Source organism: Quercus robur, chromosome 4 (assembly GCF_932294415.1).
Source record: "Quercus robur chromosome 4, dhQueRobu3.1, whole genome shotgun sequence".
Taxonomy (NCBI): domain Eukaryota; kingdom Viridiplantae; phylum Streptophyta; class Magnoliopsida; order Fagales; family Fagaceae; genus Quercus; species Quercus robur.
The window spans coordinates 65,645,827-65,667,785 of record NC_065537.1 but is presented as its reverse complement, the minus strand read 5'-3'; the positions used below and the strand labels follow the sequence as shown (position 1 = coordinate 65,667,785).

The window sequence follows — 21,959 nt, the reverse complement described above, 5'->3', positions numbered from 1 at the left end:
TGTAAACCATAGAACTCACACACAATTTCAAACATAAGTCATGTCAATATAGAATGAGACAGGTGCAACAAAATGGTGAAAGTGCAATAGAGCACAGAGTAAGACAAACTTAAAGATAATTGTCAATAAGACAATCTACCATGAGTCTGAAATGCACCACATACAATCAAAAAAATGGCAGTGGGACATATCAAACTGAAAATTGAATGTATTAAAGTAATACACTCAAGACAGAAGCATACACATGTTATGACAACATAAAAACACAGTGATACAAGATAGGTAATCCAAAACCACAAACACAAGTAAACTTTCATACACACAAATGGAGTAAAAACCAGAAAAACACCAAACCCATTTCCCAAAAGAGTATGAAAACCAACAAATGCCAAAGCACAGAACAAAGATAAGTACATTGTGACCAACAAAACAACACCAAATCAAATCAGCATCAAACACAATCCACCATACCCAACACACAAAGAGTAAAACGTTTGAATACAATATGACAAAAATAACAACCCAAAAAGCAAGAAAGTAACACACAAAACATAACATATAAAGTGAGGAAGAGAAGACCCATACCTTTTCTTGATGATTTTGAGAAGAAATGAAGCAACAATGGAGTTCAAAATGGGTTACACGGAGCGTTTGGGAAGGAGACAGTTGAGAGAGAAGATGAACATTCACAAAAACTTCAAGGGAAAACTGAAAAATATTTAAAAACTGTCTTCACTGTGCAAAACATTGGTTTTTCGCGGCTGAGGTAAGTCGCCAGATAGTCACCAAATCCACCTGCCAAAACACTTCAAGACAAAAGTTTTGAAAAATTTTCTAAGTGTTTTTCGCAATTGGAAGTCTTACTCACGTGGGAGCTGCGAGCTGAGCTACGAAAAACTCTATGTACCCCTCACGACTGGACCTTCCACTGCGAACAAGTTGCCAAAATTGACCCGCGAGCTCGCAACTGTGGCATGCGACTTGACTTACCCGCGACTGAGTCACCAAAACAGGGGAAAAATGTTTTTTGAAATTTTTAGTTTTTGAAGAACAAAATACTTTCCAAAAACACCTAAAACACTCAAAAATCTTTTTATGCTTGAATCAACAAAGATTGAGCATGTGAAAACACATTTTATCAAGTACAATCACACAAATGAATATGGCATTTATTGAACATAAACTTGTGTGTTGTGTGTGGATATCAACAATAAGATAGTCCTTAGTCTAATGTGAAGTTTTAATGATCAATTCAACCGAGGCATACACTATTAACACTAAATCATGTGACCCATCTCAATTATAGAAGTATGCATATATGACCTCCCACAAGACTTGAGAACATAACTTGGAGCTTTACATTTGACTCCACTCTCAATCAAATCATTTGATCTTTTTGGTCCTTTTAAGACAATCACCTCTCATTGAGAGAGTGATATTTTATATTTCACCTTGATGAGATAGCCTTTGGCTTTTTGAATAAACATTCACATAAATTTTTGGTCGCTTTCCCTTTTTCTTAGTCAAATACTAGTATGTGCGATAGGCTTTTGCAGCTCAATATCTCTTTTCATTTGGAGATTTACATTTGATGAGCCCTTTTTAGCAAAAAAATAAAGAGTGGGAAGATATATAGGCACAAGTCTATGCAAGTCTCAAGATCAACATAATCATTCACTAATCATTCATGACAAGTTTGAAGATCTATTTACAACAGTCACATAGATTTCAAGATTTCTTCCACAGTGATAAGAGTGCAAAGAAACAAGCTACGCTCGTAAATACACAAAGCCATTAGCACAAAGGTACAAGGCAAAATAAGTTTTGAGACAAAACTTCAACAATGTCGATCAAACTTTTTGATTTTCTACTTTTTATGTGGTTTTTGGATTTTTGACACATAAGAAGAAAACGATTGATCAAAAACAACAAAAAGGAATAAACGATAGAATGCAAAAATAAATAAACACAATTCAACCCACACAATTAAAAAGCAAACAACCAAACTAAGTCACAAAGCATAGGAAGAATTGATGCATGGACATGTTGTAATGCTTATGCATGAGTACCTTTTTTCACCCACACGTCACTTGCGTTTGGGGTGATTTCCTTATAGGATTGGGTACGAGAGTTAGGGCTTTCAAATTTTCGTGTGAAGCTCTTCAAGCAGTTGGTGAAAGCACCAATCATCTTCATCACATCCATCATTCCGGTATCACCACTTTGATCTCTTGATGGTTCAACAACCTAATTTCTTCTGTCATTTCTAGGTCCTCGTGACCTTGGAGCAGTTGCATTATTCAGTGCTCTCAGCTTTTGACAATTTGGCCAAGTATGCCCTTAAAGTCCGCAATGATGACAGACATAGTTCAATCTAGGACCTCTTTGTGGTCGTGGACGAGACTTGGCTCGGGATTCAGACCTGCCCACAGATTGATTACGTGGATTCAACAACCGTTCGTTCCCCACATTCCTTTTCTCCTCTATCTTGGGCTTCTTAACAGTAGGGCCAACATCAGCTGATTCTTTGGCCTTTATAAAATTCACTTCTTTAGTGATATTGCCAGATGAGCTACTTCCTCCGGTATATCCCAATCCGGATTTGTCTGAAAAGCTCTTTTAAGATGAAATAATATCATCTAGCTTCTTGGTGGTGACCCTCTTTATTTTAACATTTGCTTGCACAACCTCTTGCTTAAGAAATCTCTCTTTTGTGTAAGCTTCTAACAACTCACCGTTCAGTGTTTCTATCTCACATTTGGCCTCCTTATATCGAATTAGGAAACTTTTATAGTCCTCCTCTGCCTTCTTCATTTTTCTCACTACTGCCTTGGCCACCCTTGTGTACTCACCCAACCTCTCCAAGAGTGAGTTATAATTGTCTTGAAGATTGGCTGTGTTTCCATCTTCTTCTGCAACTGATTCCTCAACAGTTCCAAATGATTCTTCATCACTATGTACTCCAAGCTCTTGTACAAGCAGATTCAACTCGTCTGAAGAATCAACATGAGCAATAGTCATAAAAGCGGAGTAATTCCCTTCTCCGTCACAGCTTTCCTCAGAATCAGAGATAGATGAATCTGAGGCACTCAGTGTCATGGCATATACCTTGCCTTTTGATTTCAAATAATTTGGACATTCTTTCTTAAAGTATCCATGCCCGTTGCATTCAAAACAAGTGACACCTTGTGTAGATTGGGATTCTTTTCCATCTTTCTTTTTGAATTCCCTTTTCTCCCTTCCTGAACTTTGGAATTTTCCTTTATCACCAAATTTGCCATTATTCTTGAATTTCAAGAATTTTCGGAAATTTTATACAAGGTATGCAACATCTTTGTCAACCACATCTTCTTCCGATAAGTCATGGACTTCCACCAAGTCATGGATTTCCACCTTCTCATTAATGGTCTTAAGAGCAAGAGATTTTCTCTTCCGTTGATTGGGCAACAACATTTCATAAGTCTGAAGAGAACCAATCAGCTCTTGGACTTTGATGTCATCAAGGTCCTTGCTCTCTTTAATCGCTGTCACTTTGGCACAAAAACTTTCCGGCAATGATCGAAGGATCTTCCTTACAATTTTAGAATCCTCCGTTTTCTCTCCCAGATTGAACTTGCTTACAATCACCTCATTCAGCTTGCTATAGAAAGAGTCAAAAGACTCATCCTCACTCATTTTTGGCTCCTCAAACTGAGTAGTTAGCATCTGCAACTTGGTATCTTTTACTTTCTTCGTGCCTTTGTAAGTGGTCTCCAATATCTCCCACGCTTCTTTGGCAATGGTAATGTGAGAGATCCTGTGAAATTCATCTGGAGACACACCACAGAAAATAGCATTGAGTGCTTTACTGTTAGCATTAGATGCGGCGAGTGCTACCTTATCCCATGTGGATTTGGCTGCCTCAAGTCTGGTCCAACCTATCTCAACAGCATCCCAAACAGATTCATCAATGGAACACAGAAATACTCTCATGCAAACCTTCCAAAAAGCATAATTACTACCATCAAAATATGGAGGTGCATTTAGGGATTGAGATCGATCCATCTCAATAGGGAGTCAAGGATCACACTATGGTAATGAAACCACTAGAAGTGTACCCGCTCTGATACCAATTGAAAGTTCAAATAGTGTAAAAACACCCTTGAACGTTTAGACCTCCAATTTACAAATTAACCAATTCAAGCTTTATGTCAAATAACTAGTGTGCGGAAAATGAACAAAAGTTATAAAACAGAATTAGTAAACAATCTAAGCCAATTTAAAATCACAACCCACAGTAATAAAAGGCAAAGATAAAAGGGAAGGAAGATGCAAACACAAGGACAACACGCGATGTGTTATCGAAGAGGAAACCGAAACCCTCGGCGTAAAACCTCTCCACCGCCCTCCAAGCGGTAAGTAATCCACTAGAAAATGTAGTTGGGATACATGGACAGCAATAGACCCTCCAAGCCTAATCTACCCAGTGCACCTCAGCCCTCCAAGCTTCTTGCTCCAACGAGGTTGCGTCGAACCTATTTCTTTTCAAGCTTCCCGGATTCCGCTACTTGACCATAGCATCAACCAATGTAAATTGGTTCCTTCCTAACTGCTTCCTAGAACACCAAACAGCCCTCTCACAATAATGGATATGGTGAGAAAAGGTTTTGGTAAAATGCCTCTCAAGGGTTTAACAATGGAGAGGAAGAGAGTTGAGGAATTTGAAGAGACTCTTATGTAAAGATTGTAGATGAATCGGTCTTATTTTACTCTAGGGTTTCTCTCTCAAAATTCTCTCTGGAAGCTCTCTTTCTTTTTTGGGTATAAGGGGTATTTATACTGGGGTGAGAAAAGAATGTGAAACGTCAGGTTTTTCAAAACAGGGGTGGCTTGCGGCTTGACTGAGTTGCGAGATCCAGCTGTGCGATAACAGAATGGCCAGTTGTTCTATTTTGTCCTGTAGTGCTCCACTAGCATGACGCTTCAACTTCTAGCATGCTTGGCACGTGTGCTGATTCTGGCGATTTACAGCCGCGAGTCACCCGCGAGATCCAAACGCGAGATTCTGTTTTCTTGCACACTCTTAAGCATTCAACACTCTATCTCACTCACTACCCTTACAACAAACCCACCTAAATACAGGGATACTAATTGCTAAAATACAATAAAATTTGGCACGGAATAAAGCCAACAAGATGGTTGATTAAATTCAACCTTACAGATAAAAAGCATATACCATATTATAAAAATGCAACTTATACACTAAACCTATTTAATTTGATGAAAAATCTTCCAAGATGCTAGGCTAGCGACTTTTTCTTATTTATTTATTATGCTAAAATTTATTTCATCTTAGAATGTGCTTATGTTCTTAGTTTGTTCTTTACTTCAATGTATCTTTTAGAGTAGGATTAAAGATTTCTCTTAAGAAATTTAAGAAAAATTACATTGGTTTTATGAATGAAAATATTACAAGAATTATCAATTATTGTTGAGCATGGGATAGTACCCTGTTCATAAGAAACATTGAATACTTAGATGTTGAATTAATATACAAGATGTATATTAATATACAAGATGTATTAATATACAAGATGTATTATAGAGAGCATATTGGGGGATGATACAAACCTTGATGCATTAGTATGGTTCACTTTAGTCACTCAATTTAATTTGTTGAGGATTTATATTCGACTCCAAATTTTGGGATTAAGGTTTTGTTGTTGTTTGAAATATATATATATATATACATACATATATATATATATATATATAGACACATACATATATATATATATATATAGCTGTAAAAAATAGTTAATATCATATCAGAGTGGTGTTCTTAATTTGTCTTTACTACGAATTTTGCAATATTTCTATTCTCTTATTTTTTGTATTTTGCCCTTTTTTGAAACATTATCTTCTCTTCAATTGTTGTCAAGTTGCAAGATCTCTTCTTATCATATAATTGATGAGATTCTTACCATTTTTGTCAAGTTGCAGGATTTCTTCTTATTATATTATTGATTACATAAGAATTTGTTTCGAGCATTTAACCTTGTACTGCAAGCCCATTGGAGCACATGTTCATGTGGTACGGGGTTAAAGTGTTTCTTAATTTGCATATTTTTGACCTCAACTACCGGTGTAGGTTTTTTCTATATGGTAACTACATTGATTAGTGCTATTTCATCTACTTCTATTGTTAAATTATCACTTTTAGTTTTGACAATTTTGTTTCAGTTTGTTGCTGAAATTATTCTCAAGTTAGTATTTTTGTATGATTTGCAATTTTGTTTCTATTTGTTACTGAAACTATTAAGCACCTAATGTGTCTGCCATGCTTGCATTGGGATAAAGATGCTTGCCAATGTTGTGTGTATTGTCTTCATCTTACAACATTTGGTCACTAATGTTTTTATTAATATTGTATTAGCGTGGAATGTGTGTGATAATGCTTCAATGCACGCATACAAGAGATTTTCCTCCACTGTCGCTCACTGATAAATATATTTCCTTAGGTAAGAGGGCCGTGCATCAAGGGTTTAGTTCACAGGGATGGACCTCTAGGGCCTACCTTGATGAGGTCCCATGTCATCTAAAAATTATTCCCTTATTTGTAAGGAAAATTTTTGTAAGTTCATAGGTAGTTAAGGATCTTTTTAGCTGTTTATTTGTCTATAATTAAAAACATGATGATGGACAAATCAATCCTTGGCATAAGCACAGTCGTCAAAGCATAAATCCTATCGTATCATGTATTGTGAAATATACAAACACTTAATAAAATTTATAAATAAATTGATATGCATATATAAAGAATATATTCATTATGAATTTTGAATATATTCCACTAATGACTAAATAAATCAAACGAGCATGTGTTTATAACATACAAATTCAAATTAATTAAACTCAAAAGTGACAATACATTGAAAATGACCCAAAATAATAATTTATTTTTGTCATATTGCCTAATCAATGTCATCTAAGTCAATGTTATCATCATATTCATCATTTTGCAATAAACTTATTTCTTTATTGAAATTTTCTTCATCACCATCAACATTTACTATCTCTTCTTGTTCTTTTATTTAAATACATTTAAAAAAAATTATTTCTTCATAGCATTCTAGTTTCTTAGACTTATATCAATAATGAAAAAAATGAAAAATGGTTATACCTTGTTCATAGTATAGAAAAGAAATTTGTTAATATGAAAGTGAAGTTTAAGTGTGTAGTCCAAATTTTGTAGGAAAAAAAAAAAAAAAAAAAAAAAAACTTATGAACATGTTATTTTATTAGGCTAAATTAAATAACCTAATAATTTTATATTAAAAACAAGTCTAACAACTTTTTAGATTCAAATAAAAGTACAAATTTTAATCCCAAAAAAAAAAAAACCTCATTTTAAAGCATATGTTTAGGTACCTTATAATACATATATAATTTTACGATATGATATGATTTATACAATACACACAGTATAGTTTTATCCCTAACGCTAATCTTGAATTTCTAAAATTTGCAAAACAATATTTTGTTAAAAAATTCAAATGCGGATACATAAAAATATCTTCATGGTTTTGGCAATAGAAAATATTCCTCTTCAAATGAGTGTCAATTCTACATACTCTTAGTCATGTACTTGTGCTCCTATTTTTTTTTTCCACAACTTCTTAGCTTTCGTCTCCATTGTAAATAATATATATATATATATATATATAGATATGTGTGTGTAATCTTTTAATCGTTGGCCAAACACAAACAGATGGGTGCTAAAAGCTTGTCTAGTTTTCTTCTCCTAGTGTTTATCTATTATCTCTTCACATTTGTCTTCCAAAGCAATATTTAACTTTTACTGGACCAAGACATCCACAACTTGGTATTGCCACATGTCAATGTTGTTCATTCCATAAAATCTCCTTACCTTAGACACACGAACCAATCAGTAAAATCTTCAAAACACAAATTCCTAGGTAAAGAATTTTGGCTCTAATACCGGTTTATTGTGCCAAAGAGCTTCTTGAAGCACTACCACACAAGATTGATTGTAAAAATTGTTACAATCTTGAGAAAGATCTCACAAACAAATAATAGGAATGAAGAAAACTTGAAAGGAAAAAATTTACACAGCCACACAAAAAAGAGAATAGTAATGATTTAAATGATTTGGCCTTTGGCCTACGTCCATAGATCAATGATAACAAAGAGAAAATTTCATTAACAAATATGGAGAATATAGAGTTGTGGAGTCACTTTCGGTAGCGGCTCTAGGAAATTTTTTAAGATAGTCATTAAGAAATTTAAATTATACAAAATATAATAAAAAAGAACTTGAATATACTGAAATTACAAAAAACAAATAATCAAATACATGAATTTGTACAATTTCATTTTACAAACAAAATTAAAAAAGCAAAAAGTGAATGATGAGAAATTAAGTGAGACTTGAGAATTCTTACATTCTTCTAAAAAAAAAGTGAGACTTGAGAATGTTGACACAAGGATAATAAAGTGATAAGAAGTCTGAAATGATGATAAAAAAGAGAAAAAAGAGTTTTTTTTTTTTTTTTTTTTTTTTTTTTTTATGTTATTTGGGCACATTTTTTTATGTTATTTGAACGCTTATTTATTTTTTTTGTTTAAGGGGTTAAGAATAACGTTTGGCACCCAAGATTATTTTTGTGAGTAATGCTAGAAATAAAATAAAATGTCACAACAATTTCAACATTAGAATAAAAAAAAATTTTAAATTAAAGATTAAAAAAAAAAGCTCCTATGTGAGTAAACATTGCTAATTTTGGATTGTTATGACATTTTTTTATCTCTAGCATTATTCTTGTTTTTCTTGAACCCAATTTTTTTTATGGAGTTCCAACCTGTGGCATTTACTTTTGTGATTTTGCTCTTTATCATTAAACCAAGACACCAATTAGTTTTTTATGTAGGCAGAGATTGAACTTCAAATCTCTTATTCAACCATTAAAAATTTTACCAATTAAGTTAACTAGAACTCACAAGTTGGACAAAACATGTTAATTTAAAAAACAATTGCGTATATAATTTTATTTTCCAAGTATAATACATTTTTTTAATAAATCAAGATCGTCCTCCAACCACTTGACTACTATGCACAACCACTGGTGGTTAGAGGACCATCCTGACTACTATGTGCAGTCATCGGTGGTCACTCTCTTAAAAGCTAAGGTCTGTATGGTAAGGTAGTACAAATAATAATTTTCAGTATTCAAACATTGAAAACTATTGGCTCCCAAAAAAAAAAAAAAAACCAATGCGGTTGATAAGAGATTTTATGTAGAAATGTTTGAGTTACATTTCTAATTTTTGAGTATTTGGATACTGAATTTAGAAAACTCCTCTTAGCATCCACATTGGTGGAGCCATATTTTTTACCTTTTAGCAACTCAAAAAGTTACTTTATCTATTTTAATATCTTATTTTATAACACTACCAACATCAATGGTTCTATATTTTTTAGCATTTCCTTTAAATATATATATATATATATATATTTAAATTCTTCTTCTTCTTCATCTCTTTCTCTCACAACAATCACAAGCCACACAAACCAGCAAAACCCATAAACACATCAACGATCACAAGCCACACAAACCATAGGCCAATCAAGATACAACCCACCACGGCCACCACACCCACAACCCCAAGAGCCTATCACTGGGCCGGTAGAACTTGCAAAGCCAGAGATAACATCTAACCAATTCTAGCAATTCCAACAAACCGATTTCAGCAACTCGCAATTCCAACAAACTGATTTCAGCAAACCAGCAAACCAACCCACAATTCCAACAAACACCAAACCGATTTCAACAACCCAAAACCGAAAACCACAATTCCAGCAAACCACAACCACCAAACCATCCACGAACCCACCCACACCATGAATCCAGCAACCCACCCAGGAACCCATCAACCCACCCACAAGCCCACATTGACCCACCACCATGAACCTACCCACGAGAGAGAGAGAGAACCTTTTTTTTAAATGAGAAAAGAGAATAAACAAATATTTCTTTTATGCCTTCTTGCTAGAGTATACAACTACTTTTGGTTGTTTACTCATACTGTAGCAAGATGGCAAAAAAAATTTACCTTTGACTCTACCAATTTTGGGCACTAATTGAAGTTTGTAGTGCTAAAAATAGCAATTTAGTACTACCAATACTAATGCTTACCATTTTTTAGTTTTCAAATAGCATTGTTTAATGACACTTTTGTAAACATTTATAAAAATATGGGACCCACTTGATAAGAGCTAACATGTCTACAACTCTCTTTTGTCCTCCCTTCTCTCTCTTGTCCCTTCTCTTTCATTTTCAATTTTCTTCATCTTTATGTTCCCCTCCATTAATTGCACATGTCAAAAAGTTACCACTTTTTTAGGAAAATGCATACACATACCAAACACGATTATATTTTTTCACATTTTATAATATGTTGTTTGAAACATGGTATCAAACACATTTTCATATATTTTCAAAATACATTTTAAACCACAGTTTTTACATCATTTTAAATAACAATACTTGAAAGCTACTACCAAATAGGACCTCAATCACACCCAAAAAAAAAAACCCCTAATGATCTCTACAATACAAAATTTCGTACTACAGTTAAAACAAAGTGAAATATTTTCTGCTCTCTAAATTAGTAATCACTCCTCAGGACCACGACATTGTCAAATAGCTCTCTTCATATTCCAATTGCGGCACTAGGACGCAATATTAGACAAAGCAAAATTTCTATTTATCTTTGTCAATCGCATATGTATTAAAAAAATAAAAATAAAAAAAGGTGGCAATTGCCGCAGTTCAAGCCATCGACTAGGGTATTGGTTAAAATCCACCAAGAAATCTACTTATTGGTGAATGTCACAGTGCCAGTCCTTATCTTATAACTCATCAAGAAATTGTGCAAATCCAAGTCAAGTCGTAAAGGATTTGGTTAGGTCTGGGATCAACACCGACTTGACTCTTTCATGCATTTTCATATGTCAACCATTTATGTGAAGTAATTCTGCAAAAGCAATCAATGTAGCCGTAATAATAGGATTACTTTTGTTACGCCCCCGAACCCACGTGAGAGCTAGGCACGTGATAACAGCCACACACTTATAAAGTTGGCATCCTACAAGTGTAAATGGCCTTCTTAACAATTAAAGAATTATCCTCAAAAAAAAAAAAAAAAATCATCAATAAATTTTAAAAATATCATCAATAATGCAATTCTCAAAAGATCTCCAAATAATAATCTTCCAACATAAAAAATAAAAAAAATAAAAATAAAACTAAATCCTTTAAGGCTAAAAATCTACAAAAATGGTGATTTTAAACATAAAAGATCAAATCTTATTCCATGGATTTCCTAAACTTCACTCATGCGCACATCCCAGCGGAAGCCCAAACATATGCTACTCTTCCTGATCAAAACCTGAAAAGGGAAAGAGGGGATGAGTTGACAATTCAATAAGTAACCAAAGTCATAATAAGTTCTATCAAACAAATAGATCTGTAAAATAATAAGTTGTATATAGATCAAATATTTTAAATCTTACATATATATCATAGATGAATTAGAAGGTAATTTGTTTTCCATATATATCAAAACTATAATTTACAATAAGTTCCAAAAACACGTAAACGGTTTCAAGGACTTAAAACAATTCAAATATTCAACATAATTCATATTCTTAACAATCTTTACGGCTATGGTCACATTATATCCCTATGACTGGGCATCAGATTCAGATAAAACTAGTTCTGTGCTAATGTATATCCCCCATTAGCTGGGTCCAAAAACACGATAGGCTCGTGATGTCCCAAATAGAACTAGTTTCAGTACCAATGAATAACCTCAATTGACTGGGTATTAGAGTACCAATGAATAACCCTCATCGACGGAGTATCAGAGTCAAATTATCTAAAATCATATATATCAAATTATAATTCAAACAAAAATATATTTCATTCAAATACATATAAAAAATCATATATATGGTAATCAAATATATTTGTGTCAATACTAGTCATAGTTGGAAAGTGTGGTGTAAGTTCCTTACATCGACTATCGCACCATCCGACCAATGGAAGGCCAGTTTCGGCATTGGGCCACACAGTCCCTGGTCAATTCTAGTCATAGTTGGAAAGTTTGGTGTAAGTTCCTTTACATTGACCAATAATATGTTCGGTTTTGTTGCTATAGGGTCATGGTCATCATGGTTTCTAGGGACTCTTGTAGCCCCAGTGGCATCTTCAATAATGTGCCTTCTTGACTCACTTTCGTTTTCACACATAAAAATTGGATCAAACCCTTTGACTGACGGGGTCCAATTTGGTCTAATAAATTGTCAAATTTTAATAATTTATGTTTTAATTTATTGCGTCTACGGTACCCTAATTGGGGCATGCCGATCACTGGTTCTTTTGTGCATTGTGCCGTACAAGTATATAATACTGACAGTTAAACTGTTGATGAATAAAAACAAATACTTGGAGAAATAAAGAAATATTAAGGCAAGAAAAGAAGTGTGATTTTGGTTGTTCCGACTCTCAAGAGGGAATCACTTTGATGCAATAAGAGTTGTGGTAAAATTGTAAATTAGCGCATAGTCATAGAACTACACAAGAACAAAAGAAAACAAGCGATGAAGTTTATATTTGACTGAGAAAAAAACCTCCAATTTACAAGCCACTTATGATTGCCAAAAAACAAATCCCAAATATATACTTGCAATTTTTTATATTTATTATTTATTTTTAAAAACAATTTTTTTTACTCTACAAAAAATATATATATTGATCATCTTTTTTTAGAATCCCAATAATTTAGGTTTAACTAAAATAGAGTAATTTTATGACCGCAATAATTTCACAACAAATCTCTTCTTTTTTTTATTCATTGGTAACAGTTTGTCATTCAAGATTTGTTGTAAAATTATTGTGAAAAATTGTTGGAGTAGCATTTCTCACAAAAATAATCTTGGCCCTCCAAACATAATCCATAACCTTTTAAACCAAAAAAAAAAAAAAAATTATGTCATACTTGTAATCTCCTCATAGTTGTTGTAATCTCTTTAGTTAGTTAGTTAGTTGAGATAATGATGAGTTAGTTAGGATTTGAGTATGTCATATGCGCTCTACAAAATCAGTTTCGATCACCAATCCTTGATGCATTAATGGAGAATACCACCCAAGAATCTAAGATGCAAGAGCCTGAATTTCATGTTGTTGGACCAAGAACCAATTCTTGACTTACCAATGGAGGCTCTCACTCAAGAGTCTACGATTCAGGAATTGGCAATCCAAGTGAGTCAGTGATCCAAGAATTAAAGATGCAAGCACCAACAATTCTGATGGTTCTAGAATCAAATAAGCTTTTGAGGATCTAAGAACATTCCAAGGTCCAAAGAACCAATGAGACCTTGAAGATTAAAGAACCATTAAAAGCTCAATAATTTGAGAGATTGAAGATTTACGAAAAAGAAACCTTCTTGTACATGAGACTGCTTGTCAAAGAGAAGTGCATAAATATGGTGATTAAAATGCCACTAAGGTATTGGTCCATTGGAAAATCTCCTTTGATGAAGATGCCAACCACAACAATACCATGTGGACAAGGTGTTTTAAGGGGGAGGGAAATGATAGAAACCCTAAAGTATGTCTTGTAATCTCCTCATACTTGTTGTAATCTCTTTAGTTGGTTAGTTAATTGAGATTAGAATGAGTTGGTTAGGATTTGAGTACATGTAGCTCATTTAACACATAACTTAATTTATAAAGCACATGTTGAATTAATTATCTAATTATCTTGAGCCACGTAGGCCAAGAAAATTAGAGTTGGTCTTTTATAAATACATAATTGTAATTCAACATTAGATATCATTGAAGAATAAATCAATTGCTTAATGCATCTCTCTCTCTCTCTCTCTCTCTCTCTCTCTCTCTCTCTCTCTCTCTCTCTCTCTCTCTCTCTCTCTCTCTCTCTCTCTCTCTCTCTCTCTCTCTCTCTCTCTCTATGGAGGTTTAGGTCCCCTTGAAGTGGCTTACAACAACTACTATTCCAATTCACCATTCTTACTTTTCCATAATTCATATTCATATTCTAGCAAGTTCTTAGAGCAACTGCATTAGTCAGTGCAAAATTCTTGTCTATTTTCCATAAAAAAACATACTTCTCCTATTTTACACACCTACTTTTACAAAATACACATATCAGTTTATCTATTCTATTATCTATTTTATTTAAATAATAATATTTCTTTAATTTTTTATTATATCAAAAAAACCACTACCCACATGGCCCCACCTACCTTTTTCTTTCTTTGTTGTGAGAAGAAGACAAATGAGAGAGCAACATGACGCAAAGAGAGAAAAAAAGTATAAAAAAATCATTTGCACATGAATAGTAACCGTGCATATATGCATGGTTATTGTAGCAATTTTGTATATTTGCACATTTTTACAAGTACTGATGTAGTTGTTTTTTGGGTTAAAATGTGCAAAATTGAGCACTTTTTGTATTTCGCAAATTTTTGCAACCACTGATGTGGTTGCTGTTATCACGAAGATTGAAAGTTTCCTAAGATTGATCTTCTATTTTTTATTTTTTAAGAATTACTAAATCAAGTTATATTTTTTATTTTTTGTTTCTAAAATTCTAAAGTTTCATATTATCTTTTATGAATAGAGTAGATAAAAAATCTTTTTCACTGCTTGTTTTATTACTATTTGTTTGTTTGTTGGTTTGTTTGGGGTTTTTTTTTTTTTACTTGCCACAACTAAAACCCTAGAGATAAGGCCATAACTCCTATTACCATGTAGGCACGTGGGCCATCTTCAAGTACGTGTGTTCCTTTGTTTCCTTTCTTTATTATTATTATTATTTTTTTTTACACAATAATTTATGACTTGTCGACTTCTTTGACTTCCTGTTTCTCCAAAAAAAAAAAAGAAGACTTCATTGACTTCTTATTCACCCCTACCAAAACCAATAGACAAAAAATTATAATAAAAAGAAGATGAAGGCTGCCTTGTTTCTTGTTTTGGCCTTCATCTATACTGATATGCGCACATCATCAATACAATGTTGCTACTGCATCAACTTTCCTATTCACCAAAAGTACAACTTTTTAAGGAAAAAATAGTGTAGAACCGGACCTAGAGGGTGAAATTAGTCAAATATCACGTTTTTGTAAAATTTGTGGCAAATTAGCATTGAAATTAGCCAAATATCACATTTTGGTAAAATTTGTGGCAAATTAGCACAATACTAATTTGCCATAAATTTTGTAAAAACGTAGTATTTGGCTATTTTCGCCGGACCTAAAGACCATGCCTAACCTTCTACAAATTCATCTTTACTTACAAACCGGACCCACCATGACCATGCCTAAATTTTCTGCAGAACAATCTACACTTAAGGCAATAGTAGGCGTAGGAAAAGAATCAATATTATCGAAATAGTATAGACACTAAAAATATAATTTAATCCCTTCTTAGGTCACATCATAAAATTCATTGAGTATTTAAATAGTTTCAAATCTGGGCAAAATATCCACATAAAAAAAATACTCTAATTTCAAATAAATCTTAGATTTAACAAGAAAAAAATTCTTAAACTCTTATCTCAATTGTGTAGTCAAAACTTTTCTACTTGAATATTTTGAGTAATATCCTATTTCAAAATATCTGTCATTATACGCTAACTTAAATTAGAAAATATATATTGCTAGGGTTTCAACCTTATTTTCTAAAAACCCTTAGTAATATTAATTATAAAACTGACCCATAAACAAATTTACTTAAATACCCCTCCTTTTAATTCTTTTTTATTTTTCGGGTATTACAACTTTTGTCCTATAAAAGATTGAAAATGTGATACACGGAACACCACAAACACAGAGAAAAAATCTAGTTCAATTGTGACTCTCTGAACACACACAAACCTACTATACTATGGCATCAAATCCGTCAAGCTCAATACCTTTCCTCTTATCAGTAATTCTGATTCTAGTGGTTGGTACTAATGCTGGTGGAATCGCAATCTACTGGGGTCAGAATGGAAATGAGGGTACCTTGGCACAAACTTGTGCCACAGGTAATTATGCCTTTGTCAACATAGCTTTCCTTCCAACCTTTGGCAACGGTCAAAAACCCCAAATCAACCTTGCTGGCCATTGTGATCCAACAACTAATGGGTGCACCAGGTTTAGCTCTGAGATACAATCATGTCAGTCAAGAGGAATTAAGGTGATGTTATCCATTGGAGGAGGTGCAGGGAGCTATTCTCTTTCTTCAACTGACGATGCTAGACAAGTAGCGACCTATCTTTGGAATAACTTCTTAGGAGGACAATCCTCATCTCGCCCTCTTGGAGCAGCTGTTTTGGATGGAATTGACTTTGATATTGAAGGAGGAACAACCCAACATTGGGATGAGCTTGCAAGCTTTCTCTCTCAATACAGCAAACAAGGAAAGAAAGTGTACTTAACCGCAGCTCCTCAGTGCCCATTTCCTGATGCTTATATGGGAGCTGCCCTTAAGACAGGTCTATTTGATTATGTATGGGTACAGTTCTATAATAACCCTCCATGCCAATACAGCTCAGGTAATCTAGTAAAGTATTGGAACCAATGGACTACCTCTATTCCTGCCACCAAATTTTTTTTAGGACTTCCTGCTTCGCCTAATGCAGCTGGGAGTGGCTTCATTCCAGCTGCTGATTTAACTTCCAAAGTCCTTCCGGCCATTAAAGGTAGTGCCAAGTATGGAGGTGTGATGCTGTGGTCGAAATACTATGATGACAAAACAGGATACAGTTCTTCCATCAAGAGCAGCGTTTAGGAGATAGAGTCTAGAAATGACTCTCTAATTGATGCATGTAATAATTTCAAAGTAGACGAGCTCCTACATCTTCGATAACTATTATCTGTGCTTATATACATGTATGTATGTGACACGAATAAAATATGCATCAATTTAAAACATGTCCCTTTTTTTTCCATGAATGAATGTAATCTGTGCCCCTTTTTTATTTTTTTTAAGATCATATTATATATTATCAAATATTGTCATGCCCCGAGTTCAAACGATATGAATTGGGCATGTGACAATAGCCACAACCCTATAGATACTATACCGGTATTGTTTGTGTTAGAAATACTGGAAGATTGTATTGTATTTCTTAATGAGAGAATATACATCAGAGCCTTATATAGGAGGCGTAAGTGTGCGGTACAAGTAAAGTGTAGTACAAGTACAAGTGTGCTATACAAGAAAGGTAATTGGGCCTAAAGCCCATAATATAATATAATATACATTAACAGCCCCCCTCAAACTCAAGGTGGATGTGAGACCAACTTGAGGTTGTCAACTAAATCACGAGTGCGTCTCTTAGGAAGTGACTTGGTGAAGATATCTGCAAGTTGATCTTTGGAGGAGACGGAGAAGAGCTTAAGAGCACCATGGACAAGATGATAACGGATAAAATGACAATCAATCTCGATGTGTTTAGTCCGTTCATGAAAGACATCATTGTGAGCAATATGAATGGCACTCTGGTTGTCACAATAAAGGGGAGTAGCAGAGGAGGTGGACACACCCAAATCCTTAAGAAGCCATCGTAGCCAAAGGAGCTCAGATGTGGTATCAGCAAGGGCACGATATTCTGCTTCAGTACTAGAGCGGGCCACAAAAGTTTGTTTCTTACTTCGCCAAGAAATCAAAGAAGAACCAAGGAGAAAGCAATAACCTGTAGTGGACCTACGATCAGTGGGATCCCCTGCCCAATCAGCATCAGAAAATGCACGAAGTACAAGAGGAGACTGAGCTGAGTAGAAAAGGCCATGGAAGAGAGTGCCCTTCAGATATCGAAGAATGCGCAGAACAGCAGCATAGTGAGTAGATCGTGGAGCAGACAGATACTGGCTCACCTGATGAACAGCATAGGAGATGTCTGGACGAGTAACTGTGAGATAAACTAGGCTGCCAACCAATCGTCTGTAAAGAGAAGGATTAGACAATGGTTTCCCCCCCGAGGGTGTCAAATGCGCATTAAGTTCAACCGGAGTGTCAACAGTCTTGCTGTCAGTGAGTCCAGCTCGAGATAAAAGGTCAGAAGCATACTTGGCTTGAGTAATATAAAGACCATCTGTGGAATGAGTAATTTCAAGACCCAAGAAATAACTGAGATGTCCAAGATCTTTCATCTCAAATTGCTGACTGAGAAAATCCTTGAGTTCTTGAATGCCACTGAGGTCATCACCAGTTATGATCATATCATCCACATATAGAAGAAGCAAAATGGTGCCTTTATCAGCACGACGAAGAAATAAGGCAGAATCATACGGACTGGCAGTGTAACCCAAGCGAAAGATAGTGGAGCTGAACTTGGCAAACCAAGCTCGTGGAGCTTGTTTAAGACCATAAAGTGCACGTCGAATATGACAAACCTTGTTTGAGTCAACAGAGAGACCAGGAGGAGGTTGCATATAGACTGCTTCACTCAAATCCCCATTAAGGAAAGCATTTTTAACATCCATCTGAAAAAGATCCCATTTACTAGCAGCAGCAACAGCTAAGAGGGCACGAACAGATGAGATATGAGCAACTGGAGCAAAAGTCTCTTCATAATCAATCCCATACTCCTGTGTAAAACCTTTTGCAACAAGACGAGCCTTGTAGCGCTCAATGGACCCATCAGAGCGAGTTTTGATCTTATAGATCCACTTACAACCAACCACAGACTGTCCAGGAGGGAGAGTGACCAGATCCCAGGTATGGTTTTTGGTTAATGCATCAAGTTCCTCTTTCATTGCAATCTGCCATAAAGGGTCAGTGGAGGCCTCACGATAGGTTTGAGGCTCGTGAAGTGTAGCAAGGGTAGTGTAACAATGATAGTCAAGTAAATGTGTAGGAATGGATCTTACCCGGGTTGAGTGGCGATGTGGAATGTCTTGTGGAGGATCTTCAGGCGGAGCAGGAGCAGGGGACCCAGGCTCAAGGTGGGGTAGCTCGTCATCAACCTGTTCATCTTCAACCTGTCTAGGAGAAGCATCAAAAATATCTGGAGAGAAGTCCAAAGAAGGATCAAAAGTATTTGTAGAAGGAACAAGAGACTCGTCTGGAAAGATTTCTAAAACAGAGGAGTTAGTCAAGGAAGAACGAAAGTGAGAGAGCTCAACAAACAATCGGTGTTCCCAAAAGACAACATTACGAGAAACACGAAGACGATGAGAGACAGGATCATAACACCTATACCCCTTTTGAGTTTCGCCATAACCAAGGAAACAACAAAGTCTAGATCGAGGCTCAAGTTTGTTGTGCTCATGAGGCTGAAGAAGAACGAAACAAGCAGATCCAAAGGATCGAAGGTGATGATAATCAGGAGGTGACCCAAAGAGACGCTCATACGGAGTCTGATTATGAATGACAGCACTTGGAATGCGATTAATCGCATGAACAGCATTAAGAGCAGCTTCACCCCAAAATTGGGCAGGAACTTTGGCAGAAAGAAGAAGAGCACGAACAGTGTCAAGAATATGACGAAGTTTTCTTTCGGCTCGACCATTTTGCTGAGAGGTACCTGGACAAGTTAGATGATGCACAGTGCCATAGGAATGTAACAAAGCTTGAAAAGCATATTGAGTATATTCAAGAGCATTATCAGAACGAAAAGTTTTGATACGTTTGGAGAATTGGGTTTCAACCATTTTGGCAAAGTTGCTGTATATTGGTAAAATTTCAAAATGAGATTTCATAGGAAATATCCAACTATAACGAGAATAATCATCAATAAAGACAACAAAATATCGAGATCCACCAATACTAGCAACAGAAGAAGGTCCCCAAACATCAAAATGAATTAACTCAAAAATACTATTAGAAATGGATTCACTGTTATTAAAAGGCAAAGCTGGTTGTTTTCCTAACTGACATGAAGTACAATCAAAATTGTCTTTGGACACAGAACCCAACAGACCCCTAGAAGCTAACTGTTGTACCCGAGAAGATGATGCATGACCAAGATGAGAATGCCAAAGTGCAAGAGATGGTAAGGAAGAAACTGCAGCAGCTGCAGCAGCAACAGAAACAGGAGCAACAGGTGGAAGATGAAGATTGTCCACGGGAAACATACGCCCAACTCTAGGGCCGGTCCCAAGCTCTTGTCCCGTCCTCGGATCCTGCACAATACACCCAGAATAGTCAAAAATAAGGCGATAACCTAATTCAGCTAATTGTCCCACAGAGCACAAATTATAGGATAGGTCAGGTACATGGAAGACTCCAGGAACAGAAAGGTTAGAGGTTGAAACAAAACCTAAACTATTTCCATGCATGGTGGAACCATCAGCTATATGAATATTTAGAGGATGTGGTGCAGGGTCAAGTTTGGAGAATAAGGATGAGTGAGGTGTCATGTGATTGCAGCAGGCAGAATCAAAAAGCCAAGTTTGAGACTTACCGGGTAGAACAGATAGGGCAGTGGAAAGAGATGCATTACCAGCCATACGAACAGCCTGAGCTATAATCTCCTGTAGTTCAGTGGGGGAGAGGTTGATAGTGGATCCAGAAGACTGGGACTCAGCTGAGGTGGAAGCCATTGGCGGAGTAGGCTCAGTATTAGCAACAGCAGCAGTAGATTTGTTGCGACGGAAACAAGTCTCAATGGTGTGGCCAGAATGCTTGCAATAGTTGCAGACTTTTTTGTTGGACTGCTTGCGACGATTGTGAGAGCCAGAGGAATCACTTGATTGCTGAGGTTGCTCTATGAGTGGAGTAGATGGAGTAATAGCCAAAACATTGAGCTTATTCTGGGCTTGAAGGGTTGCAAGACGAGCTTCTTCTCTAACTAGCTCATTCACAGCAGTATCAAGAGAGGGAGCAGGACTGCGATTTAGAAGCTGACCTCGAATGGGCTCAAAGTCCTTGTGAAGTGACATCAGGAATTCATAGAGGCGAAATTCATCTCTGATGGAAGCATATTGCTGAGCATCCTTTGAGCATGCCCAAGTTGGATCAGAAAGGTCAATTTGGTCCCAAATGTAGCGAAGCTGATCATAATAGTCATTGATGGATTGCCCTGGTTCTTGCCTGAGTTGATGCAATTCAACCATTAACTGATATTTCATGGATCCATGAGTAGTGGAGTACCTTTTGGCCAACATATCCCATGCAGATTTTGCATCATCAAAGCTGCCCAACAGATTGGAAATAGAGGGAATGGAAGTGTTCCGAATCCATGTGAGGATCATGTGGTTATGACTATCCCATTCAATCATGCGACCAAGAAAAACAGCATCTTCTTCACTTGCTCCCTTGACAGGAATAATCATTGCACTAGTACAATAATGCCAGAGCATGCGACCCTTAAGAAAACTGCGCATAGCTTGAGACCAAGATAAGTAATTTTTATTCCCCTCCAATACAGTATTGATGGGGCGAGGAACAAAATTATCCTTTTTATCCATTTAGAGACACAATATGCAAAAACAAACAGCAGAAATGAAATCTACGCGAAAAACTGGGTAAGGAGAACCTGGACAGGAAAAGTCAACCCTGGAAAAGTCAACAGTCAACGGTCAACGGCCAGTCAAAGTCAACGGTCAACCTGAAGTCAACGGTCAAATCCAGATTCAGAAGGTGACGTCAGCGGATGACGCAAGCAGTGACGTCAGCAAGCTGTTAGGGCTGACGTCAGCGATGACGTCAGCGAGGCTGTTGAGGCGCGTGGAGGCGCGTGACGGCGCGTGGAGGCGCGTGAAAAGAAGCTGCTGGCGCGTGGTGGCGCGTGATCGGCGGCACAGCAACTTTGAACGGCGCGTGGGGGCGCGTGCAGTCTCCGATGGCGACGAGGCTTCCACGAGTGTGTAGATCGGCGTTGGACGATCTCAGTGGTACCTTCAAAATCGTAATCGGAGCAATAATTGCAGCGGAGCAGTG

The 21,959-nt window shown here is 36.0% G+C and overlaps 2 protein-coding genes across 3 annotated transcripts in view; both read left to right on the top strand.

Moving 5' to 3' along the window:
- Positions 1-21,959, top strand: part of LOC126723393 (3-hydroxyisobutyryl-CoA hydrolase 1-like) — a 108,590-nt gene that overhangs the window by 46,036 nt on the left and 40,595 nt on the right. The window lies entirely within an intron of this gene.
- Positions 15,913-17,005, top strand: LOC126723397 (acidic endochitinase-like). The gene has a single exon (XM_050426791.1). The coding sequence runs from the start codon at positions 15,975-15,977 to the stop codon at positions 16,860-16,862; it is 888 nt and encodes a 295-aa protein (XP_050282748.1). The 5' UTR covers positions 15,913-15,974; the 3' UTR covers positions 16,863-17,005.

What these genes read in the sequence shown, in the direction of transcription:
- LOC126723397 (XM_050426791.1), top strand. Translation starts at nt 15,975, where the DNA reads ATGGCATCAAATCCGTCAAGCTCAATACCTTTCCTCTTATCAGTAATT.